General features: G+C 37.2%; 4 protein-coding genes and 1 non-coding gene across 6 annotated transcripts; 2 read left to right on the forward strand and 3 right to left on the reverse strand.

Moving 5' to 3' along the window:
* Nucleotides 1-297: 297 nt before the first annotated feature.
* Nucleotides 298-2,428, forward strand: LOC110756444 (ras-related protein RABD2c). Its single transcript, XM_021957878.2, has 8 exons — nucleotides 298-501; nucleotides 867-939; nucleotides 1,057-1,104; nucleotides 1,192-1,239; nucleotides 1,428-1,499; nucleotides 1,600-1,755; nucleotides 1,845-1,948; nucleotides 2,047-2,428. The coding sequence occupies exons 1-8, from the start codon at nucleotides 488-490 to the stop codon at nucleotides 2,138-2,140; spliced, it is 609 nt and encodes a 202-aa protein (XP_021813570.1). The 5' UTR covers nucleotides 298-487; the 3' UTR covers nucleotides 2,141-2,428.
* A 148-nt stretch (nucleotides 2,429-2,576) lies between these two features.
* LOC110756405 (Tetratricopeptide repeat (TPR)-like superfamily protein) lies at nucleotides 2,577-5,090 on the reverse strand. The gene has a single exon (XM_021957839.2). The coding sequence runs from the start codon at nucleotides 4,873-4,875 to the stop codon at nucleotides 2,824-2,826; it is 2,052 nt and encodes a 683-aa protein (XP_021813531.2). The 5' UTR covers nucleotides 4,876-5,090; the 3' UTR covers nucleotides 2,577-2,823.
* On the reverse strand, nucleotides 5,062-5,134 carry TRNAE-CUC (transfer RNA glutamic acid (anticodon CUC)). Its single transcript has one exon. It is a non-coding gene; the product is annotated as a tRNA-Glu (tRNA).
* Nucleotides 5,135-9,550: 4,416 nt separating this feature from the next.
* On the reverse strand, nucleotides 9,551-12,636 carry LOC110756404 (Hyaluronan / mRNA binding family). 2 transcript variants are annotated; one of them, XM_021957838.2, is made up of 7 exons: nucleotides 12,235-12,636; nucleotides 11,166-11,478; nucleotides 10,994-11,056; nucleotides 10,747-10,879; nucleotides 10,466-10,624; nucleotides 10,328-10,384; nucleotides 9,551-9,989 (listed from the first exon to the last, which is right to left on the reverse strand). In XM_021957838.2, exons 1-7 carry the CDS (start codon nucleotides 12,407-12,409, stop codon nucleotides 9,810-9,812), a joined length of 1,080 nt encoding a protein of 359 aa, XP_021813530.1. In that variant the 5' UTR covers nucleotides 12,410-12,636; the 3' UTR covers nucleotides 9,551-9,809. The 2 variants fall into 2 exon arrangements, with proteins under 2 accessions (XP_021813530.1, XP_021813529.1); XM_021957837.2 differs by having other exon boundaries at nucleotides 10,994-11,059; nucleotides 12,235-12,635.
* Nucleotides 12,637-15,894: 3,258 nt separating this feature from the next.
* On the forward strand, nucleotides 15,895-17,989 carry LOC110756390 (uncharacterized). The gene is made up of 2 exons (XM_021957818.2): nucleotides 15,895-16,209; nucleotides 17,565-17,989. The coding sequence occupies exons 1-2, from the start codon at nucleotides 15,986-15,988 to the stop codon at nucleotides 17,770-17,772; spliced, it is 432 nt and encodes a 143-aa protein (XP_021813510.2). The 5' UTR covers nucleotides 15,895-15,985; the 3' UTR covers nucleotides 17,773-17,989.
* The last annotated feature ends 7,585 nt before the right edge of the window (nucleotides 17,990-25,574 follow it).

Genomic DNA, 25,574 nt, shown 5'->3' on the forward strand with positions numbered 1-25,574 from the left:
CACATAAACAAAATTCAGAATACGTTGAAACAAAATTAACAATGTAATTTTGGAGTTAAGATTTAAAAATTAAAATTTTATATTAGAAATTGATTAAACAAAAACCTAATTATATTTTTTTAAGCAATAATATATTATATTTTAATAGATCACAACGCTAAATCAAACATGAAAATTATGAAAATGCCCTTTCGGTAAAATCGATCAGAAAGAGAACACGTGGCGGAATATAGTCCCTGTTACTACGTCACAAGCACTATACACAAAATTCCGACATTATAGGGTGCTTTTATAATACAATACAAACAATCGCCTTCTTCATTCCCTCCTCGGTTTCTCCTTCTTCTTCACAATCTCCACTTCGTCTTCTTCTTGCCGTTCCCTCTCTCCCTCTGTCTCTCCGGCGAAGATCTTACCTCTCGCTGCAATTTCTCGCCGGAACAAGCATATCTATCCAATTTCTCGCGATTCATTCTGAGCTCCAGCCATGAATCCCGAATAGTAAGTTCAATCCGATGATTCTTCTAATTATATTTTTTATATTCCGCCGATTGAATTTGATTGTATATGCGATGCGATGATTTTAGAACCGCAATTATATTGTAGGCTGTAATTTAAATTTAATTTAGTTTAATTCTGTTTTTTTTTTGTTTGAATTGAGGGCTTTTGAGTATAGATCTAGATGCCTGGCAATCAGATCCGTTGAAATTTTTTCTTAGATTCATAATTTATGTGAATTTTAGGGCTTGTAATTTGAAAGAATTCATACCCGAAGCGGTTGGATCGGTGCTGTTTATGTTTGATTTTGATTGCTGTATAGAGTATAGTAATTCCGATCAGTAAATTGTGCTGAAAATTTTATGCAGTGACTATTTGTTCAAGCTTTTGTTGATTGGAGATTCTGGTGTCGGCAAGTCATGTCTACTTCTGCGGTTTGCTGTAAGTGGGAGACAATTAGGCATCGAATTCTTCATTTTTTTTCTCTCAGTATTTGAGAGTCATAAAGATAATTGAGATTTGGGGTTCCTGATTGATATATTTTGTTTTGTAAACCAGGATGATTCATACTTGGATAGCTACATCAGCACAATTGGAGTTGACTTTGTAAGCATTTCTTGCGCTGGGTTTCTACACCGTCGATTCATTTTATGAACTCTCACTAATATATGTTATCTCTATTGTGTATTTTAGAAAATTCGCACTGTGGAGCAGGATGGGAAGACTATCAAACTCCAAATTGTGAGTATATATGAATTGGTTTAATAGTTTTTTGCGCGGTAGATTGAGATCTGTTCTAGTAAAGCTGTGTTGATGTAGTTGGTAGCTCTTTTGAACTAGTTCACATGAATTTTTCAACATGTAAACCTGTCGCATCTTGCCTTTTTCTGTTCTTAGTTGCTAATTGATGTTGCTTTGGGGATGTGCAGTGGGACACTGCTGGCCAAGAACGTTTTAGGACAATCACTAGCAGCTACTACCGCGGGGCTCATGGAATCATTGTAAGTGTGTTGTTTCCTATTTATTTGTTGTGCCTGTTATTTTTCCCAAGTTTTCCTCTTGATGTAAGATATAAGTCTCATGCCCTTGGGTTTCTTGCAGGTTGTTTATGATGTCACAGACCAAGAGAGCTTTAACAATGTTAAGCAATGGTTGAATGAAATCGACCGATATGCAAGTGAAAATGTGAACAAGCTTCTAGTGGGAAACAAGTGCGATCTCACGGCAAATAAAGTTGTGTCCTATGAGACAGCCAAGGTGAATATTGATGAGCCTGTTCTAGTTTCTTGGCATTGTATATCTTGGAGATGCAAAGTATAATGATGGAATTTGTTGTTTCTTTTTAGGCATTTGCCGATGAAATTGGAATCCCTTTCATGGAAACCAGTGCTAAGAATTCCACTAATGTGGAGCAAGCCTTCATGGCCATGGCTGCTGAGATCAAGAACAGGTACTTTCTTGCATTTGTGTTTTTGTGTCGTTGTATGGTAATAGTTGCACCATTCTAGATGACCAGCTTCTCACACATGTTTTGAATTTTATCTGCAGGATGGCAAGCCAACCGATGAACAATGCCAGGCCTCCAACAGTGCAGATTCGGGGACAGCCTGTCAACCAAAAGTCTGGTTGCTGCTCTTCTTAGATGGGGAAAAATAATTGTTGGGGGGCAATGATGTTTATCGGTGTTGTTCTTCGTGGCATGTAAAACTAGTTGTTTTATCGTAACGCTTTGATATGAAGATGATTGTTGGTCACGTTCTTTTGTTGTCAGTTATCAGCTCAGCACTTTGTTAAAGCTTCCATTCTTTTCAATGTATTGTTTTCAAAAACTTTGTACAAATTAGGAATACTGGTGAATAGCAGTATTTGCCTTATTCTGTTCCCCTAATTCTTGTCAGATGCAGGATATCCTATTCCACTATTTCAACTACTACTGTGCGATGGATATAAGTTTAGTAGGTCATTGAATAATTTGGGATCTATCTTCATTCTCACTTCTGTTGTTTTCGAAATATTTTATATGCCATAATGAATTCTTAAAAAGTGGTTCCAGGGAAAGCACTGATTTGCACGCTTCCTAGCCAGGCATGAAGTGGCCTTGGCCCTCCCACTCTTTTAAAACCTTTTTTAATACTTGGGGAAAAATATAATATCATACCCAAAAAAATTACACAATTTAGTGTTGGCTTCCCCCATTTAAGATGATTAAGCTATTTACAATTAAGTTTAGATTTTGGCCCTTTACCCCAAATCTAAGAATCGTAGCTCCACCGCTGATAGGAACACTGCCGGAAAAGTTTTGAATGGAGATCGTGTTTTGCATATTCACCAGTAATCTCCACAAGAACAAACACCACCTTTGAAATGGTGGAACCTTGTAGTATCTCTAACAATGATTTCCCTTTTCTCAATAGCTGATATGTACTTGGTAGCATGATGGCAATCCCCACAAACTCTCAAGTTTTTGAAAATGCGAATCGGGGTCCCTAACGGCACTTTTATAAGCCCGAAAGCAATTGCTAATTTTTCACTGTGCCATAACAGAAGCTGCTGTTTCTGCTCTTCTCCAACATCATGTAAGGCAAAATTAAGATCTGGAACATAGCCTGCCAACTTCATTTTTTGATCCAGTTCAAACAGTTTTTCATGTATAGATGCCAATTCTGGGTGAGCCCTGTCACCTGATCTGAATTCATGCACCACACTCTTCACCTCAATCCAACTGTACCCTGGTGTCTTCACTACCCGGTTTTTTTTCATCAATCGCCTTACCTTCGCAACATGGTCCCATCTGTTGGTTGCAGCATAAACATTAGCAAGTTGAACATAACCAGCTGCACTCGTTGGATCAAGATCAAGCAATTTCTTGGCAGCAAACTCAGCTAGCTCTAAGTTCTTGTGGATCCGGCAGGCACCCAAAAGAGTTCCAAATATGGCAGAATGTGGTTCGAACGGCATTTCCTTTATCAAATTCGCAGCTTCAACTAGCCTACCAGCTCTACCAAGAAGGTCTACCATACACGTATAGTGGTCCGGCTTAGCTGCAACTCCATAATCCCTTGCCATTGAATTAAAATACTGTACTCCAAGATCTACCAACCCTGCATGGTTGCAAGCCATTAACACTGCCACAAATGTGATCCAATCTGGCTTTGCTCCCTCATTCCTCATCCGGTCAAACAAATCGAGAGCTTTGAGACCTGCTCCATGTTGAGCATAACCAGCAATCATAGCATTCCAAGTAACAACGTCTTTTCGTGCCATCTCAATAAACAACTTCCAAGCATCCCCCAAATTCCCACACTTACAATACATGCTAACCAAAGAGGTCACTGCAGTTGTATCATTATATAATTGAAATTTATAAATCAGCTGATGTACCTGCTTACCCATCTGCAATGCAGAGAGGTTACTGCAACCCAGTAGAACACTACACAAACTTGATGGGTTCGGTCTAACCCCATATCCGATCATTGACTTAAAAAGCTTTAAACCCTCTTCAGCTTGACAATTTTCAACATAACCAGAAATCATAGTATTCCAAGTTACTAAATTTTTCATAGGCATCTCTCGGAATAATTTCTCGGCTAATTCAATCTTCCTAAACTTCATGTACCCTGTAACCATAGCAGTCCACGCCACAACACTCTTAACCGGTGCTACCTCAAACAACTCCACGGCCATGTCCAAATCCCCACATTTCACATAACCCGAAATCATTGCACTCCATGAGACACTATTCTTCTCTGGCATCACCATAAAGAACTCATGTGCTTCTCTCATCTTCCCATTTTGAGCAAACCCTGATATCATAGTATTCCAAGATGCCGTGTCCTTGACAGGCATCTTTCGAAAGAATTCCCAAGCAGCATCAACATCAAAATTGTGTAAGTAACAAGCCAACATAATATTATATGAACAGGAGTCTGGTTCAGGACATTTCTCAAACACCTCGCAGGCTTCTTTCATCTTCCCAGGCATTTTCGCATACCCGGATAAAATTGAATTCCAAGTAACTGTCGTCCTAACTGTCATCTTTTCAAACACCCTACGAGCAGAATCTAAATCCCCGGCTCGAATATAACTTGTGATCGACTTATTTGACTTAATGATATTGCCAAATTCACGTTGATCACACGGTTTAGGTTCATTGCAAAATTGAGTGAGTGTGCTCTTCAATGTCATGTTACTGGTGGAAACCAAGTGGGTTTCTTGTTGTGGGCGAGAGGGAAAGTTGACGGGAACGGCTTCTCTGTTTTGATTGGCACATGGGGTTTGGATTGTGAAGGAGGAGAGGGCATAGTTTTGGTGTTTGGAATGTGGGAAAATTTTAAGCACCAATGTTGGTGGTTTTCTTGTATTTCTAAGATTTGTCATGGATGGTGGAGAGAAAAGCAAAAGTTCAATTTGTTACAGCTTCTCCAAGATTTTAATCTGAGCATGATTTCATATGCAAGAAGTTGAATTTCTAGTTCTCCTAGGAATTCGAATTCCGGAGAGTTGATGCTTTGATTTAGAAGAGAGAAGGGAGAAAGGAAAAACAAAACAAAAACATTTTACAAATTCCGTTGCCGGGACTTGAACCCGGGTCTTTCGGGTGAGAGCCGAATATCCTGACCAACTAGACTACAACGGATTTGTGTTAAATTTGTAATGCCTTGTTTATTTAACAAATAAATAATGTAGGAAACTGGACAACAAGAAACCTTGTTCCAACAGCTTAATCTATTCTATATCATATATTCCCACAAACTATCACATAAAAATGAGATCTTAATAGATAATTAGATAATAATATTTATCAATAATTAAATTATCTTAGGTGTAATTTTATGTTACATTCAATGAATCGGTGCATTGTTTTATCAAGGGTTGGATTTTGTTTTATTATTCTTTTACGTTGAATGTGCTAAATAAGCACTGTGTGCCGCCAACTACAACGTATTAGCCAATTACAGCTTATTATCATATTACTTGTGTGTGTCCTAGCATACACGTGCCCAATATTGGGTCAACTATGTTTCCCAAAGTACCAATATTTAAGAGCTTGATTAATACTCTAAACGGTTGGAACTATCAAAACTCAAAACAAAATCATGTGACAAATAAACTTTGTTTGCCTCATTCAAATCTTGGAGTTGGACTTATAGGGCATTTTCTTATTAAAACCAGTACAATATAGCATGAAGCCCCAAAGGGGTAAAGAATAGTACAAACAAAGCCGAGCAAAAGCACCGGCCAGAAAACTAACAGAAAACATACAAGAATAAATCTAGCTAAAACTAGTACAGTATAGCATGAAGATCATGTTCCCGAGCCAAAAACTAAACCGTCAAAAGCCAACAAAAAGGCATATAGCCTACATAAAGGCATATAGCCCACAAAAAGGCATTACACCCACATTCAACATAAAATAGAACACATGAAACCTAGCCGCCACAACCAAAGAGAAACTCCAAGCCGCCACCACCAGCAAAGAGAAACTCCACGACTGTAGATGGACAAACCACCAATCACCATCATGAAAAACCAAACACCCGTAGGTTAGCAAACCAAGCCAAACGTCCCTCAAAACATAGCCCACTCGAGATTCACTAACAAATCCAGAATTAACCCAACCAATACATCCAAAGGACAGCAACCAACAAATAAGGAATGAGAAAACCCATTCCACGAGGAAAAGAACCGAGAACCTGGAAGGAGGTGATGCAAGCACCCGAGCTAGAGCTCTACACACCTTCCAATAAATACGTGTCAAAATGCATTTAGAATTTGCAGCTACAAACCAAGGATGAGACCAGATCAAAAAGATGGTGAAGGAATCCAGATGAGCTGTGGATTTTGGGTCGGTATGGAGCAAGACCTGCAAGATAAAGATGGTGGTATTAAGGGAAATTATGCCCATGAGAAAGAGAGAAGTATGATTCAAGGAGGAAGAAGGAGGAAGAGGAGGGGAGGGGAGGGGATGGGAGGAGGGGCAGACCACCTCCCCCAAGATGCTTGGTGTTCACTTGATTTCTATCAAAATGAAACAAAAGGCCGAAATAAAAAGTAAATAATATTTATTATTTTGGCTTCCTCCAACATTTCTATGCTTAAGGATGTGCGTTATTTTCGTGTGGAAATAAAGGCCCCCTATGTATTGGCTAATTACTCAGCACATATTAAGATCAAAGTTTGTGCAAAAATCATACTTTATGGTTCAAGAGTTTGGGCATTGAACGATTAGTTCAGTTTGGTTTGATTTCACTTCAGTATTCGGCATTTAGTATAAAAAGGGAAATGACACAAATTATTCATTTCAACTACACGCCATACGAGAATTGTGATTAGTAGCAAAATTGTGCATCATATAATAGAGGCTTATTTATTGAATTGCTTTTATAGTTTTTAAATAATCTCAATTTGCCCTCTAACGTTTTAAATGACTCAGTCTTCCCCATGAACTTCCATTCTGTGACTAAGATTGCCCCATTTCATTAGTTTTCTCATATAAAAATCGTTAAATCAACTGACGTAGCAGGTGTAATTTTAAAATAAATATTTTATCTTTGGAGAAATTATTTTACATGTTTAAAAATATGCTTATTATCATAAAACGTCCCTGACGTTTGCGAAATTATCACATTGCATCCCTAATGTTTTTTTGTATCATTAATGGTCCCTAACGTTAATACATGTACTCTTAAATAGTCCTTATGTCAAAAGAACCGTTAAATCTTGGGGTACAATCGTCAAATCAATCCAAAATTATAAATTTTTTTTTTCTTCCCTTCTCTCTCTCCGTTTCTCTTTTTTTTTTCTTCTCTCTTTCCTCCTCTTTTCTTCTTCTTTTCCTTCGCTGTTTCTTCTTTTCTCTCCCTTTTTTTTTTCTTCTTTCCTTCTTTGTTCCTCATTTTTCTTCTTTCCTTCATTCTCTTTTTTTTTTTTTTTCTTTTTTCTCTTTTTTCTTCCTCTTTCCTTCTCTCGGGGTGGTGATTTGGGTGGCTAGAGTGCTGGGTTGGTGGGCTATGGAATGGGGCAGGGAGAGAGTTGCAGAGAAAGTACATAGAGGGGGTGGTTATGGAGGTCGAGGTGGTGGTTTGGGTGGCTAGAGTGGATGGGTTGGTGGGCTGTGGGAGGGGGCAGGGAGAGAGTTGCAAATAGAGTGGTGGCTTTGGTGGTCGGGGTGGTGGTTTGGGTGGCTAGAGTGGTCGGGGTGGTGGTTTGGGTGGCTAGAGGAGACAAAAAGAGAGAGAGAGAGAGAGAGAGAGAGAGAGAGAGAAGGGAAGGAAAAAAGAAAGAAAGAAGAAGAGTGAGCAGGGCCAAGCGGAGAGAAAGAAGAAAGAAGAAAGAAAAGAAGAGAGAAGGGAAGAAATTTTTTATTATATAGTTTTGGATTGATTTGACGATTATACCCTTGAATTTAACGGTTTTTTTGACAGAGGGACTATTTAAGAGTACATGTATTAACGTTAGGGACCATTAATGATACAAAAAAAACATTAGGGATGCAATGTGATAATTTCGCAAACGTCAGGAATGTTTTGTGATAATAAGCCTTAAAAATAAGTTAACTTTTTTAAAAAAAACTTAAAAACCCAACAGCACCTCCCAACCCCTTTTCTCTTCCTAACCGCTGTTACTCGCCACAACAGTCGGCCTCGAAGTCAATGTTGACCACTATCCTCCATCCTCCGCGTCACCTTCCCCTCCTCCATTGTCATCGGCAATGTCTCTGTCCTTCTCACTAGCTCTCTCCTCTATTCCCCGTTCTGTCTCCAATCAATCCTCCTCATCATTTCCTCGTTTCCTCTTCAATCACTCATCCTTCATCACCCACGCACTAGGTATTGATTCTCTCCCTTTTTATATTTAATTTTATTGAGTAATTTAATGGGGAGTTTTGGAAATTTTGGAAATGGTGGACTTTGGGTTGGCTTCAATTATGTGGAAGAAAAGGGTATAGTTTTGGGTTGGCTTAGGTGTTATAAGGGAAAAAAAACTTACTTGTAACGGCTATAGCAAAATAATGCTATCCTCGTTGCATGAGAGTTTTTCTCGTTAGGAGGGGCTGCTCGATATTGTTAAAAAGTTATTCCTTGTTTTTTTTTAAATTTATATATTTTTAACATTTTAAATCATTTCAAGATTTTTTTCTTTTTTAATAGTTAAATTTAGCAAATTATTCCTGCCACGTGAGCTGATTTAACTATTTTTATCTAAAAACTAATGAAATGGGGCAACTTTGATCACGAAATTGAAGTTCTGAGGGGAGATTGATTCATTCAAAATGTCAGGGACAAACTGGGACTATTTGAAAAAATATCAAGATCAGGGGATCGTCATTCATCTGGCCTAAATATCAAGAATGAAATCTTATATTCGTCTTTTGGTTTGCAATACAATACATAAGTGAATTTTTAAATCAGTTACTGCAGGAAACATTTGAAGCTATTTAGGGTTATAAATAAAAAGCACGAGAGACACGAGAATTGATTTTCCATAAATTATTCTTTTGCAAACCAAACGCCTCCTGGATGCTAAACTTCAGCCTCACAAGAGGTCTGCGAAACAAGGGATCTGTCCGTACAGAAAAATTCACAAGTCGACTACCAGAAAATGAAAATTTCATTGCTTTGGCAAACTTGTTGAATCTCATTCAGAGTTAAGTAGACACTAGATTGATCTTAGGTATACTATTAACAAAACTGTAAATACTCATATTGATCTTAGATCACAAACCATCTAATTCTTAGTCTAGTGGAAGCGCAAGGTACTCGAATGTGCTTCCGGAAAAAGTACTTCGAACTATAAGCACAAGTTAAAGCACATTTATGATATAAAAGCACTTCTAAAATTTTAGCAGTTCCCGAGGTAATCAGAAACGAGAACCAGTTAGCAGATGAGAGGACTAGTCATTTTTGGGTCAAACCGGCCGGAAATACTAGTTACATAACACTCACCCAGTTGATGCCATTTGAGGCTTTGACAAGCAGGCAATCAACGCATCCTTCGCTCTTTTAAGGATGAAAAACAAATAAATAATACTTCTGATACGACTTACAAATAATTAAAGACTAAAGAAAGACTAATTAATAATCAAGAAAAGCCAACAGTAGAATTCAAAAACACTTTACTCTGTTCCCAACCTATTCCAACTCAAAACTGATGCATGATTCGTTTGTCCAAGTCATAAAAATTTACACTCCAAAAAAGCATAGATAATCAAAATAGTTCTTAATATTCCTGTGGACAGCCTGCCACTCACTAATGGTATCACATAAAACCCAAATGGATTAAATGGATAGAGCTGGAAGAAGTGGAGACTATCATTTACCACCCAGAGAAGGGAACTGCCCAGGGTCTTCAATGGAGGGTGCTGCACTGCCTGAGTAACCTCCGGGTCCACCACCGTATCCACCTCGTGGACCACGGCCACGGCCTCGACCACGACCACCATAGTACCTCTCCCCTTCAGCTGGCTTCAGAAACTCATTTATGCTAACAGACTGCACAAAAATATGAATCACTCAGTCAAACAATCTTATCTCATCATAACATGTAGGATTAATAGAAATCAAAGAAATTATATCTGTTTAAATTATTACAAAACCAGAAGAGGTTGCTCCGAAAATAAGATAAAAAAAGAGATAACTGGGTACCGAGGAAGCATTAAAAGTTTCAGGACAGAGCAAGTGTAAGAGAACTAATATGTCCAAATTGTCACAACTAAAAATAGATTGACTCTCCAATACCATTAAAATGAAAGCAGTAATCACCATTTAAAAAATCACTACAACCAAAGAAAAAGGTTAAAGATAAATCAGGTATACAAAGAAAAGGCAACCTTCTTGGCTCTCTCTTCTTTCTCAGCCGCCTCTTTGCGCTTATCCTTTTCGGAACCCTGACAATCAATGGCAAAGTAATTATACTAGCAAAATAAAATGAAATAGGATTGGTATATTCAAAGTGTGTCAGGACTCACCAGTTTGATAAAGATGTCATTGTTTTCCTTCTTGTTTGAAAGCTGCTGCATGGACTTCAAGTCTTTGTCCAAATCAACCTTTCTTTCCTCAGTCTTCAATGCAAGCAGAGCCTTCCTCTTCGCTTCAAGCACCTTCTCGTACTCTTCTAAAGTCATCTCCTATAATAAAGTGAAACAATGACATCGTTTTATGCAAGGATGAGCAGAAAATCCAATCTCATCAGTTAACTATATGGTATCCAGAAAAATCACAGTAATTATGCAATAACAATATAATTTACCTTCTCCTCCGGCTCCTTCTCTTCCGACTCATTCACAGTAGTTTCCTTGTTGGCATCAGCAGCCTCATTCTCTCCCAACTGCTTCTCAGCACCAACATTCTTCTCAATTTCAGTTCCAGGCTCTTCAGTTTCCCTTAATATAGCAAAAAAGTAAACATGAGTAAGCCTTGTACCAGATAATGATAAATAAATGTGTCACAAAGTTCTAGACTGAAAATCAATGAGGGATTAGAACATAATTACTCACTGAGCAATGTCATCGGTGGGTGTTCCCCAATTCCCACGACCAGCCCCATCACGTTTAAACTCACTTCTGATATTACAAATATTATCAATAACAGAAAGAAAACAGGAAGATTCCAATGGTGAAAACACATGAATATAAGGTGAATTAAATAACAAGGCTGAAGACTACTAACCCATGTCCTGTACCACTGCGGCGATCAAATACCCTCCGAGGGCGTTCCCCTTCTGCATCGTCCCCATTGTTAAAACCACCACGACGCCCACCACGGAAGGAACCACGAGGCCCACCGTAGCCGCCACGTCTTTCAGAAGGTTTCCCTGTATCTCCCTCTTCTGGTGCTCTGTACCCACCATAAACACCATTAGTGTTCTCATTGCTGATTGGATCTCGAGGAAATCCACCACCACCTCCTCCACGTCCACGGCCAAACCCACGTCCACCACCACGGCCCCCTCCACGGCCAGTTTCATACTTCCCTTCCCTCACTGCCCATGATAAAACCGTTGTGTGATACACATATTATATACAACATAAAATGTATAACGTAACTTGAGAGAAGACCAGAAAATCATACCAGCACCTTGACCAACCATCTTTCATTGACAAGAAAATTACATCAACATTATACATTGAAAATCTTATAAGTACTAAACTTCTGAATGTCTCTAATCATTACAGAATAACATTATATATATTTAAATTTCATCAACATTATATATCTAGTTCAAATATGAAAGCTGACACATCTAGAGCATGAAGACGCCTTTAGATTTATTAGATTTCATTTCACCAGTTCCACTGATTCAATCTCATTTGGTTCATGAAAAGTTACTGGAATAAAAAAAAGCAGAAAACAAAACTCTGATAGTGCATACGTATCATTCAGTTCCAAAAATAGCTATCAAATTGTATAACCCAAAAAACCAAACAGTAAGAATAGACACCATCACACACGGAGAAAACTTCACACCAAATCCGATCAAATATACTCAAAAGCAATACCAAATAGCAATAACTTATCCAAATAACATCTTCCAACTTCAACACAAAACATAATGAATAAACAGCAAGTCATAAAGATTTTCTCGACGGTACCCAACCAAGAAATGAAACTCAGACAACAGATACAATGATGTCCAAATTTTCATTTTCATTTCCATTTCGAGAAAACCCAACAGGTATTTCAGCGGACAAAACCAAGAAATGAACTGTAGAAGCAAAGAAATGAATCGAAAACTCACCAGCTTGAGTAGGAGGAAGTGGCTTGGAAGGAAGCTTAGCGGGCTGAGCAGGTTGGGCCTGCTGGGGCTTCTTGGGCTGAGGCGTAGGCAGCTTCTGCCGCTGAGCAGCGAGAAGTTGACTTGGGTCCTCGTTGTCGTCATCACCCAAGAGATCGAAAGGGTTCGCGGTTGCCATTTCTGCAGCTCCGAAAAGTCCGATTCAATACCTTAGAAATACACCGACTTTGAAAAGCAACCACGAAACCCTTCACAGCTTATTCGACGCCATGAATCAGAGATTGGTGGGAGTTGGGTTTAGAGTACGTTTGGGGGCAGAGAATATTGCAGAGAAAGTTTTGTGAAAGTGTTGCTATTGTGGCTACTGAAAACCCTAACCAATGCGGCACAGAGAAATATAAGAGTGACAAAACCTGATCTTAAAAACCCTAATGGGGAATGTTAGGCTGCGGCCGGGTGTATTATAAGCCGCTTGTTGAATTTGGACATATTGATATGAGGCAAATGAAGAAAGGGCCCAATGGCGATGACCAGCGTCCACTTTCAACATTTGATGATGGCCGCTTCAATCCAACATAAGGATAAAATTGTCATTTACGCCTTAATCTGGTTTAATCTGGAATATTTTGTTAATTTTCTCATATTTCTTTTATATCAACTAGAGGGGATTTGCGTTTAGAGCTGTTGGAATTTTTGTGAGTATTTCAAAATATAAATTATTATTAAATTTACATTTGTTATTATTACTATATTTATTGAATTGAAATTTTAAATATGTGTTAAATGATGGTTTTAATTCTTTTAAAGTTGAGATTTTAAAACCTTTTACTTTTGGTATAGCTGGACGTTTTCTATTGATATGAATATTAATACGTTTTGGCAGTTTTGTTTTAGATTTTAATGTCTTGAATTTGGAGAAAACATGTAGGCTAAATGTAATTGGCTGTGATTTGATTGTGTATTAATTTGATATATTTATATTTGGTTTTAAACCATGTTAATGTTGGCAACTTATTGCTTTAACTGTGAGAATATTTTATGCAGCTTAATTGCTTGTTTAATAACCAAACCCCCACTTGGAAAGCTCCTATATATATAAACCATTCAAGCTATGCGTTGGAGAGAGAGAGAAATCAAATTGGTGACACCTTTCTTCATTTTTTCCCCTCCACATTCTTAAGTTTTGTGTTTCAATTTGTTTTTATTTTATTAAGGGAAATATTCGAGTGGTTCATCCTATCCAAATATTGCGAGTGTAGGCTTATGAGGGTCATAGGTTGTTGAATCCTAGAGGGTAGGCATAACTTTTTTTTGAAATCTTCTAATGCTGACGGCAAACTAGTTTTAGATAGGTTCTAGTCTATCACGTCATGTATTTGCTATACAATAGAATTCTTGTAATCTGACATATATATATATATATATATATTTATCAATACACACACGATCTCAGTATTTGAGGCTTTACCATAACTATTTGTAACTCATCATATACTTCAGTGATGATTTTGGCTTGAGGAACCTAACTTCAATGACAACAATAGAACACAATATTGACAAGAAATATTGAGTTTTTTGTCGAGTAGATAATTCAAGAGTGAACACATATGCACTTCGAAATTTCATGATACATGTATTTGTACAATGTGGCTAGCATATAAACTAGCGAGACTTGAAAAAAATAATAAAACAAGAAGCAAAGAATCATTTATAGCGATAAATTGAAATATAGAAAAACTTAGAAGAAGATGCGCTAAAAATAGAATAAATTAGAAGAAGACATAAAGATTATCTTTATGGTATTGTTGGGTAATGATGATATCTTTTGGAGAATCAAATGGAAATGGAAGTTAGAATCATACAGTGTTTAGTCAACAAAGTCCAAGAAAACCCATATCCCATTAAGAAAAAAACAAAGGTTATATTATTGTAAATCCATGTTTTACATGGACAAGTGAATGTGACCATAATACCCAAACACATTAAAAATTAAGAGCAGCACACAAATCAAAGCCCAGCCCACTCAAACTTTTTATAAAAAAGAAAAACAGTTGAAGAAATATAAGCAGCCAACCCTTTTGGCTGTGCATAGGCACAGCCGATAGTCCCCACCTCCTCCTTTCCTTGGCAGCTCTGGCGATAACTTCTCTCTTTGGGTTGTTGACAATAGCTTCTCTCTTGGCAGCATCTTATCCTATCCAGGCAACAAGTATTCTTCTCATTCTCCCCTTTTTAATTATCTTCTCTTTGGGCTGACAATAACTTCTCTCTTGGCAACATCTTATCCTATCTAGCCAACATGTATACATCGTAATTTTGATTTTAATTTGAAATTGAGTATTCTATGGTTTTATTCTATGGTCAAGATTTTTTTTGTTAAATTTTTATTTATGTATAGAGATGCATGTTTGAGGATAAGATTCATTACGTCCCCTCAACTAGGTATATCTTTTTTATTTTTATGAATGAAATTCACTCGTACTGTCGAGTTTTTAAGGTAAACTTCGCCTACTTGACTTTTAAATCTTGGATCCGCCGCTAGTAATATGAAAGAAAGAACATCAAGCTCCATTTTAATACACAATTATGTACGTAGCTATTTTCTGCATTTTATTTTTGTTGAATATGATAGTCTAAATTACAACGGAAAGAGGTTTCTCACATACACACTATCAAGGTGCTATGATAATTTGAATATAAGATCCCTGGTCTGGAAGTTAATGTTGTTTTCAATTGGACTAGACCCCGTTAATGATGAGACATTGTCAATGGTAAAAACAAATTGGAATTTTCTTTAAACTTGTGTTTTTTGGTTGGAGCCCACCACACGTAAGATACTAACTTGTCACTCCTTAAAATCTCTTCCACCATTCGGTAGTACCACTAAACAAAAAATTATATTTAAAAAACAAAAAAAGTAATTCCATTAAGAAAAAGGGCAAAATACTAACATGAAAAAGACATCCAAAAGAAAGACCCCTTGTAAAACAACATATACATATAACCAAAAAAAACCAATTAATTTCACATCCTGAAAACCTAGCTCGCTAAAAACAAAAGAGAATTCATGGTATCACTGCATCAAGTGGTACAAGAAGACTATGTGAGAGATCAAAACTCTCGACCAACTCGGGGATGGGAAACTTCCACCATAACACTTCATGCCAATTAAACTTCCACCATTACACTTCATGGAAGTCCAATGCGTCTACCATTCACCCCATAACCTCGAAGCACCATTTAACAGTAGATTCAACAAATTCAAATTGTTACACCCCTCAACACAAATATCTGATAGATGCCCATCTCATCAACCCTAACAAGAAAACAAAAGCCTAACTCAAAAACGCGGTTAGGATTAGAAGAGGAAAGGCCTGAATAATTCTTCCCTAGAATTGAAATGTTGCTTCAATCGTTATACAAGATGCTCTCGAATTGAATTGAATTGAATTGTTGAAAAAGTTCAACGGAGATTACCATAGTGGTTGTGGCGCTCCCCATCCTAAATGTAACCAAAAAAAATTGAATTGTTGAAAAACACACTTCATAAAATTTCTTGGAACACCTGTCTACCTTTTTGCACCCAACAATAAAGTTTAAAAATGAACCTTTTTATTCAAGCACTCCTACAAATGAAAAGAACAATTGATATTCAATTTCACTATTCGACCAACAATTGATATTTATATATACAGATTCAGAAGTTCCCCTTATTCCTAGAAAAAAGAAAAAGAAAAGTAGAATTGGTAAGGCGATGTTTCAATTTTTACCAAAGCAATTCTTAGTGCTGCCTTTAATACTAGTAGTAATTGTAGTCCCTCTCTACATCTCATTCAATTTTAGAGAATCCAAACCAGAAGAAATCGGTTCTTCTCAGTCTGAAGAAACCCCAATGGCCACCAACGCTTTTGGTGTGAAGGTTGAAAAAAATCCCGCTCAATCCAAACTCACTGAGCTTGGAGTCACAACATGGCCCAAGTATGTTGCTCTTCACCTTCCCTTTCTCTCATCTTTACTCTAAGTATATAGGGTTTGAATTGATGTATATTTTGATGGCAACAAATCTTTGTTTCTATTATATGATTTTCGTTATTTACCTAGACTTGAAAAATGATGCCTTTAGAGGTTTTCCCTGAGGATTGGGTGATGGGTATGTTTGGTTTTACTGGTGAGAAAATCGTTTGTGGTTTTCCGGGATGTTTGTAGAAAATCAGACCCTTCAGTTACTTGGTAAAGCCATGGGTCATAAAAAGAGTCTATGAAGATAATAGATCCAGAGATGGATGGTGGAAGATGCACATTTGAGACTACCCTATCAAATTATTTGATCGGTTTCTCAGGAGCATAGAGAGTAGGAGTGAAATTACACTTCTCACAGTCTATGTAATCTCGTTAATGCTTCATTTTCGTGTTGTTTGTGGACAAGAAGCATGATATATCATATCCTAGCTGTTTGCCTGACAAAGTCAGGGTATAATCAATTCCAAATATAATTCAATAGAGAAGAGTGCAGAGGAAAGTTTGATAAACAGAGGGAAAGTTGAGAGAGAATTTTGTTGTTTAGAACTGATTTATTTCATTCACAAATGAACCAGTAACAATGCAAGGCTTTTATACATAGCTAACTAAAACTAAAAAAGACTAGCAATTGATACCTAAGCATTGACTAGTCCTGAATTAGAGGCTTTCCTTTACCGAGGCTCCTCATGAATCTATGTATGGATGAGCAGCTGATTTGGCAGCACCTTAGTTTCCTTATTTACTAGTACTGTAAGCAGCTCTAGTTTTGTCAGTGATCTTGTTAAGGCTTTGTTTTTATGTTGTTTGTGGACAAGAAGCATGGTAGATCAATCCTAGCAATAGATCCTTTTTTTTTCATAATAGATCCTTCTCTAAGAAGCTAATGAGTGCCAAGATTCTCTTTTCTTGATGAGGTACATGGCATGACTGCAAGTATGTGGATTTGGTTAGTGCTCTGAGGACAGCCTTCTTCATTGTGTCTCAACTCTTGTTCCTCAATCTGGAGGACTCTGTACACGCTTTTTCTTCTTTCTTGTTATTCACTTGTTTAAAATGCATGGGTAGTTAGTTGTACTGGTGTACTGTGTTTTTCTTGAATAAAACTTCTTATTCATCACGTTTATTTCTTAAACAGAAAAAAAGTGTGGGAATTCACGAATTGATGTGACTTATTATGGAAAAAGAATAGGAGCCTGGTACCTGCAAAATTTATATGGATGTTCAGATAGATGTTGATTAGAGGAGATTTTCTTGTTTATGTTGTAGACCCTGTTATTCCTTTGCAATGATCTATATTGTGAATTCATTAACAGGTGGTCATGTGGTCCAAGCAAATTCCCATGGTCATTCACTGCCACAGAGACTATGTATCTGCTGGAGGGCAAAGTGATTGTTCAAGTTGATGGGCATGAAGGATCTTTCACAATTGGGGCTGGTGATTTGGCTGTGTTCCCAAAAGACATGAAGGTCACTTGGGATGTGATTGAAGCTGTAAACAAGCATTATAGCTTGGAAAAGTAAAGGGTCTTGCTGCTGGTTAAGCGTGCTATCTATCAACCAGATTGTACTATTATTTTTACCTTGGACGACCGAATATTAGTAATATATGTCGTATTTGTACGTGTTTTGCACCTTGCGACGCTGAATGCATGGATACTCTAGTGTTACTGTAGGGTACTAAATTAAAATTAACCCTTTAATGAAAAACTCATGAAATTATACGAGTTTTGCTTGGATACTCTCTACCTTCCCTTTCTCTCACCTTTACTTTAAATTTATAGGGTTTAACGTATATTTTGACGGCAACAAATCTTTGTTTCTAATATCTCATTTTCAATATCCACCAATGCATGAAAATGATGCCTTTAGTTATACTGCTGAGAAAATTGTTTATGATTTTCAGGGATGGTTATATAGAATCAGACCCTTCAGTTACTTGGTAGGTTTTATCAGTTCATTGATTTGGTTTGCTGCCCTTTTCTCACTCAGATCATCGTCGCTAAGAACTTGAAGCAATGGCTATAAATAATAACAATTTTACTTGTTAGGCCTTTTTCCATACACAGTCAAAGATTAACGCCCTCAAGATTGGCTGTGTGTCCCAAAAGGCATGAATATATGCCGTATTCGTATGTGTTATGTACCGTGATTCGATCTTATGAAGCTAAAGGCAAAGAGTAGCTTGGACAAATAGTCTTTTAAAGACAAACGAACAGTTGTTATGTTTCATTGAGTTTCTGCATCCCAGAATGTCTTGAAGCTCTGCACAAATCTGTCCATTTTGGAGCACATAACTGCACTTCAAATATCCCTATGATGGCAGACATTTGTGGATGTTATGTTTTCCTAATTAGATCTGTGCACTAGATACTAAGTCATATAAGGTTTAATAAGAGTTTAATTAAGTTATGCCTGAGGCCCAAAACCTTGTGAAATAAGGAAGGGTTTTGGAGCCTAATTAAGGAGTCCTATTTTGTTTCCTTTTTGTGTGAACTAATTCAAGTGGGCTTGAAAGATAAGTCAAGTCGGCCTCGGTGATGAGTAGAGACGACTTGACCTAGCCGTATATAAGCTAAAGGCCCTGCTCTCATCAGATACGTTCTCTAAACCTATTCTCATCATAAAGAGAGAGCTGAAACAGATTCTGAGAGAGAGCAGAAGTCTTGAGCCGTTGCTGCGTTGCTGTGCTTGCTAGGATTACTACTGCTGTGGATTGGATGAGTTCAGAGGCTGTATACTCAAGGAAGATGGCTCCAAGTATGTCTTCCATGTCTTTATACGTATTACATGTTTGTGTGAAAGATCTAGATTATGTATTAAAGAAATCTAACAGTTGGTATCATAGCTTCAGGTTGTTCACACATATCTGTAATCGTTGTTCAAGCATGCCTAATCTATTTACATATTTGGTTATGCTATATGAATTTTGGTTATGTTTAATTTTTGGAAATTGATTGAACATGTTTTCTGAAATATTGAGAATATTAAAGAATCTGGAAAAAGCATGTTTTGATTCGGTTTTCATATTTTCAAAACTTTAAACACGTTTTTGACCTAGCAGATCACCTTAAAACCCTAAAAATGCCTATATATCACAGCTTAGCTGTGAGTTGTGTTAATTAGGTCATTCCCTATTCAGAAAGGTATTTTGCGTCAAAAACGGACACTAAGAACCCCTAAAGTACTGTTCACGGCAGAAATACTATTCACGGCAGAAACACTTTTCACTGCAATTTTAGGGTTTTTCCTTGTTGAACTATGTTTTGTTTGGTTATTTTTCTGAGCCAGATATATGTTTGTTTTTGTTCTGAGAATCAACAAATTTTTCATAACAAAATCAAACCTTAATACTCAAACCCTAAAGAAGATAACCGGAAATTGCATTATACATGAATTGCTTGGTAAGATTCTTCAACAAATAGAATCTATCTAGTAATTTATTTGTAATGGCACAAGATAACAAGTAATTTGTGTAAGCTATAAGTAATCTCTTGCCACAAAGGTGTGATACTTAATTAAGGACGCTTGCATGTATTATTTGTTAGTTTTGTGAATGAAGTTAAACTGTTTTCTCTTAACAAATTGAGAATCGGTTTCTAGGAAAGTAATATGTAATATGCTTTTGTTTGCAAATCCTTACAGTTATGAACACTCCCTCGATCAATTTCTCGCGAAATTGAAACACTCACTAGTCAAACCTTCAAAGATGGAAGTTTTGATTTTTAAGGATATTCTCGGAATGAATGAGATCAATTATGATTTCACTCATGTTTTGTTCGTTTATGTATCCTGTAGAACAACTCCAAAAGTTTGGGAAAAAGGAGAAGCATTTGGCTTTTGATAGGTGTCACTCGTGTCAACTTGTCACAAATGGTATTCTAGTAAAGAATATAGTATAGCTAATTAAGAAGCGGCACGAAGATGAGCTGGAGCGGAAAAGGGTTAAGGCGCAGCGAAATCGTCGACCATATGGAGGACCCATAAGAATATACACGGCTACAAAGGACAGTCTCAAAAGTCTTAGGATCACTATGAAGCTTGGTGTATGCGCTTATGGGAGAGGAAGAAATATCAATAAGCTACTTCGATACAAGAATCTCCTAGTGCAATCTGTGAAACCTGCGCCCCAACCTGAATCACAGCTTGAGTTTTTTGATGCCACCTCTAATAGGGAGATAGCGATACTTGACCCATTCCCTGCTAAGGAGAACAACACTTTCATGGCGGCGGCGGCATGTTGTGACAAGGAGGACTAGATAGCTGCCTGTTGTTTTTAATTGAATTTTATTGGAGTAGTTGTTTTAAGTTGGATTCAGGATCTATGTTAGAGTTGTATGATGTAGTTTTCCAGTACCTTAAATAAAGAGAAACTTAATTTCTGTTTCAAGATTATTAAGACTTGGTTTTATTTTGGATTTAATTAAAATGGTGTTATCTCAGAATTCAAGGACAATAAAAGGAGGATTATATTGTCTCAATTAAAAATAAAGATGGTGAAGTTTTAAATAGCTAAATCTAGTGAGAAAAAGATTAGAAGTGAAGGAACATCCACTAGGTTATGGCATAGACGTTTAGGGCACATTTCAAAAGAAAGAATGAAAATTCTAGTTAAGGAACAAATCTTGCCATCACTGACTTTTGGTGATGACGAAATTTGTATTGAATGTGTTAAAGGAAAGCTCACTAAGACTAAGAAGAAATGTGCAACTCGTAGTAATGATCTCTTAGAAATCATCCACACAGTTTTTTGTGGACCGTTCCCTCATCGAACAATTGATGGAAATTGTTATTTCATCACTTTTATAGATGATCACTCCCGTTTTTGGTTATCTGTATCTCATAGCAGAAAAGTCTCAAGCCTTTGAAATGTTTAAAGTTTTTCCAAACTGAAGTAGAAAGGCAGCTTGAGAAAAAGATAAAGATTGTGAGGTCGGATAGAAGGGGTGAATATTAAGGACGTTTTGATGAAGGAGGACGACTTGCTGGACCTTTTGCAAGGTATTTACAAGAAAAATGGAATAGTTGCTCAGTACACAACGCCAAGAATTCCGCAACAGAATGGCGTGGCTAAGAGAAGAAATCGAACTTTGAAGGACATGGTTCTTAGCGAGATTTCTAAATCTGATTTGCCTACGTTTTTTGAGAGAGGCGATCAAAACAACAAACTATAGAGTGCCTTGTAACTCCGTACCTAAGACACTTTTTCGAAATTTGGACTACCAGAAAGCCTAGCCTAAGACATCTTCATGTATAGGGTTGCAAGATTGAAACTAGAATCTATAACCCTCAAGAGAAGAAGGTTGATCCTAAAACGATTAGCTGTCATTTTATAGGTTATCTCGCAAGGTCAAAGGGTTTTAGATTTTATTATCCAAATTATGGTACCCGAATTGTTGAGACTGATTGTACAAGTTTTAAAAGGCAATAGAGAGTCAGAATGCAGACAAATGGAGGGAAGCGATGTTGAATGAACTTGAAAGCATGAAGAATAATCAAGTATGAGAATTAGTTGAACCTCATAAAGAGCCAAAAAAATTGGTAGGCTCGAAATGGGTATTTAAGACAAAGAAGGATAAAGATGGAAGAATCGAAAGATTCAAGGCTAGATTGATAGCCAAAGGATTTACCCAAAGGGAGGGAATTGACTACACTGAGACGTTTTCTCCAGTTTCCACAAAGATTCTTTGCGCATTATGACCCACTTTTGCATCAAATGGATGTCAAAACTGCCTTCCTGAATGGTGAACTCGAAGAAGAAAATTATATGAGGCAACCTGAAGGGTTTGCAAAGGAGGGAAAAGAGCATATGGTTTGCAAACTTGGTAAGGCAATTTATGGACTAAAGCAAGCAAGCAGGAGGTAGTATTTCAAATTTCACCAAACTGTTTCATCTTATGGTTTTGAAGAGAACATAGCTTATCAGTGCATTTATTTGAAGAAGTGTGGGAGCCGATTTATTTTTCTAGTGTTGTATGTCGACGACATACTCTTGGCTACAAATGACCACAATTTACTAAAGGACACCAAGGAGCTACTTTCAAATAATTTTGAGATGAAGGATTTGGGAGAAGCTGCTTTTGTGTTGGGCATTGAGATTCAGAGAGACCGAGCTCGAGGCCTTCTGGGACTATCACAGAAAACATACATTGAAAGGGTACTCAAGCGTTTTGACATGAGTATGTGTTCTGGATAGAAAGTTCCATTGGCTAAAAGAGATTTAAAGAAGGAGCATTGCCCTAAGAATAAAGAAGAAGAAGATGAGATGAGGAACAAGCCATACGCTTCTCTAGTTGGAAGCATTATGTATGCACAAGTGTGTACAAGGCTAGACCTAGCCTTGTGCATTACCAAGATGGGGAGATTTCAGTCAAATCCGGGAATGCAACATTGGATAGCTGGAAAGAAGGTTCTAAGGTACCTACAGAGAACAAAGGCTTATATGTTGATTTACAGACGCACAGAGAATTTAGAGCTTGTTGGTTATGTGTTGCGTAGATACAGCTGCACCAAAATGGATTCAGTTGCATCCTCAACTTGTGATACTCGCAAGTGCACGAGCCATTCGGTAGTATAGCGTATGTAAGTGCGAGGTCGATCCCACGAGGATTGGTGATTGAATGATCCAATTTAGTTTCCCTACACAAAATAGAAACAAAAACAAAGAACATAAAACAAGGAAGAAAGAAATAAGTAACTCAAGCAAATAAGTTCCCAAGTTCAATTTAGATTAATGGATTGATTCTAGCTAAAGTATGATTAAGCCATGGTGTGTGGTCATAACCTTGTGTTCCTAATTCCCTAATTTGATCATTTGTTGTCTAACCTAAAATTAAGCATTAGGAACCCATTAAGCATAGAAGAACAATTTAAACAACCAAGCATGTATCTAATCCCTGTTGTCGAATGTCCATACATACTCTTCCTATTCATAGTTCAATTCGAATTAAAGTATGGTGTCTACTCTTAATTCAAACCAAGATAGCTAACATGCAAGCCTAAATGGTGATCAATCATTCAAACTAGCATATTAACTTATAAGCATAATGAATAAGAACAAAAATCATAATTGAAACTTGGAAACTAATCAAACTTGAAACTAAAGAAAAGAATTTACATAACAATGAAAATTAAAGTAGAACTTGGAAAGACTTAAAGGAAAATTTCAGCACAAAGATCTCATTATAACAATTGAAAACTAGAAAGAGAAACTAAGAGAATTTGAGGGAGAGAAGGGAATGGAGCTCTAGAGAAGTGTTTGAGAGCTCCCCCCCTTGGGGTGTGTTTACAAGCTTAGAGAACATCCCTATTTATAGGCCTAGGGGAAATGAAAATCTGAATTTGATATGGCTAATGCATACAACACTTGTATTAGAAAATATGAATTGGTTGATGCACTTCACCAATAAATCCCACCAGCAGCCCTAGCTCATCTTCATGTCACCATGACCAAGCTTCCAACCAGTTACAATAGCTCATGCCTAGCTCACCATGACCAAGCTTCCAACCAGAAACAATAGCTCATCCTGAGGTCAGCATGACCAGCAACTTCAAGGGCTTACAAATTGGGCTTCACTTAAGCAAATTAAGACTTTAAGCACTCAAACTTGAAGTTCAGAATGTCTTCTTTCCAGCCATATATCATTTGGGCCAATCCAAGGTCGGAGGAGGAAGTTAAGACCAAAACAAATTGCTAACTCATTTTGCGCGCTGATAAAATCCATCATGAGCATGGCTCTGTGTTTGCTAGGTAACAGACTCCATATTTATCCAATGGGGCTGAATTTTGGATATGTTATAGTACACACCCATTGGAACAACTTTCATGAAGAATGTTGCCTCATCCGAGCTATGTAGGTTGCTGAAACAAAGCTTGCAATATGACCTACGAAACTGGACTGGCAGGGGCTGTAGCCAAAATTGAGTTTGTCTTTAAGCTCTTCTTCCCTTCATCCAAATTAGGCCTTAACATGCTTGAATTGTATGAATTATGCTCTCATGCTCCTTTGGCCTACAAAACACACAAAGGGAGGCAAATAACATAGAAATCTAGGAAACTAAGCAAAAGAAGTAAGTAAATTTGGGCATGTATATGTATGAAATTATGAGCTTAACATTATGCTAATGCAAATCTTGGAAAAGCAGAGGATGATTACATCTCTACTTCAGGTTTTCTTTTCAAGATGGCAGGAGCAGCTGTTGCTTGGAAGAGTGCTAAACAAGCTGGTGTTTCGAGTTCAACCATGTTTTCAGAATACATAGCTTGCTATGAAGCCACTTCTCATGCAGTATGGCTAAGGAATTTTATTAAAGACATTAAGGTGGTGGACTCGATCTCTAGACCAATATAGATATTTAATGACAACACAGCGGCTGTTTTCCACTGCATGAAAACAACAAGATGTCGTCTGGACTTCAGCATATTGACAAGAAATATTTAATAGTGAGGGAGAAGGTAGCGGACAAACTAGTCAGGTTTGATCATATCAGAACTCAAGACATGATTGCAGATCCGTTCACAAAGTTTTTGCCTTCAGAAGCTTTTCTGAGACATGTTGAGAGAATGAGATTTTTTCCTAGTTTTGATGCTGCAATCTAGTGGGAGTCTTGTTCCCGTTATGATATTTTACTAGTTTGTTTGTTTTGTTCATTTTTGCTGTTTTCTGGATTGAGGGATTTGCATTTAAGAATGTTAATTTTGGTTGTCAGTTTTATTTATTTATTGAATAAATTCTGCCAATTTTGACTATTTAGCTGTTTAAACTTGTTATGCAATTTTATTTATGCTTGTGAGTTTATGGTCTCTTTTGAGATACTATTGTTTTTAATAACATTGCGGATTGACTCTTGCTAAGTCGTAAAGGGGCACTTGTACTGATATGCATAAAGGTTCACACTGAGGATCAGTACATATTCAGGTTCACGTTGTAGGCGCTTCATGTGTTTAGAGATTGCATTATGTGATTATAGATGGCCTGTTTTAATAAAGAGAGCAGTGTTTGTCTATAGTTCGTTTTGTTTAATCACTCTTCACGGTAGCTTGAAGGGGAACGACTTAACTGTTTAAACTCATGGCCAATAAAGATTATTAAACCTTTTGGAATACAGAAACTTAGTGTTCTAGTGCTTGATCTAGTGGGAGAATGTTATGTTTTCCTAATTAGATCTGTGCACTAGATACTAAGTCATATAAGGTTTAATAAGAGTTTAATTAAGTTATGCCTGAGGCCCAAAACCTTGTGAAATAAGGAAGGGTTTTGGAGCCTAATTAAGGAGTCCTATTTTGTTTCCTTTTTGTGTGAACTAATTCAAGTGGGCTTGAAAGA

Source organism: Prunus avium, chromosome 5 (assembly GCF_965620075.1).
Source record: "Prunus avium chromosome 5, drPruAviu1.hap1.1, whole genome shotgun sequence".
Classification (NCBI taxonomy): Eukaryota; Viridiplantae; Streptophyta; class Magnoliopsida; order Rosales; family Rosaceae; genus Prunus; species Prunus avium.

Bases quoted from the DNA above. Each gene is read 5' to 3' on its own strand.
- LOC110756444 (XM_021957878.2), top strand. The intron at 1,105-1,191 runs GTAAGCATTTCT...TGTGTATTTTAG, and splicing joins GCACAATTGGAGTTGACTTT to AAAATTCGCACTGTGGAGCA. The intron at 1,240-1,427 runs GTGAGTATATAT...GGGGATGTGCAG, and splicing joins AGACTATCAAACTCCAAATT to TGGGACACTGCTGGCCAAGA.
- LOC110756405 (XM_021957839.2), bottom strand. From the start codon at position 4,875: ATGACAAATCTTAGAAATACAAGAAAACCACCAACATTGGTGCTTAAA.
- LOC110756404 (XM_021957837.2), bottom strand. From the start codon at position 12,409: ATGGCAACCGCGAACCCTTTCGATCTCTTGGGTGATGACGACAACGAG. The intron at 11,479-12,234 runs GTGAGTTTTCGA...TATCATGGGCAG, and splicing joins ACTTCCTCCTACTCAAGCTG to TGAGGGAAGGGAAGTATGAA. The intron at 9,990-10,327 runs GTTGCCTTTTCT...ATTTTTGTGCAG, and splicing joins AAGAAGAGAGAGCCAAGAAG to TCTGTTAGCATAAATGAGTT.
- LOC110756390 (XM_021957818.2), top strand. From the start codon at position 15,986: ATGTTTCAATTTTTACCAAAGCAATTCTTAGTGCTGCCTTTAATACTA. The intron at 16,210-17,564 runs GTATGTTGCTCT...ATTCATTAACAG, and splicing joins GGAGTCACAACATGGCCCAA to GTGGTCATGTGGTCCAAGCA.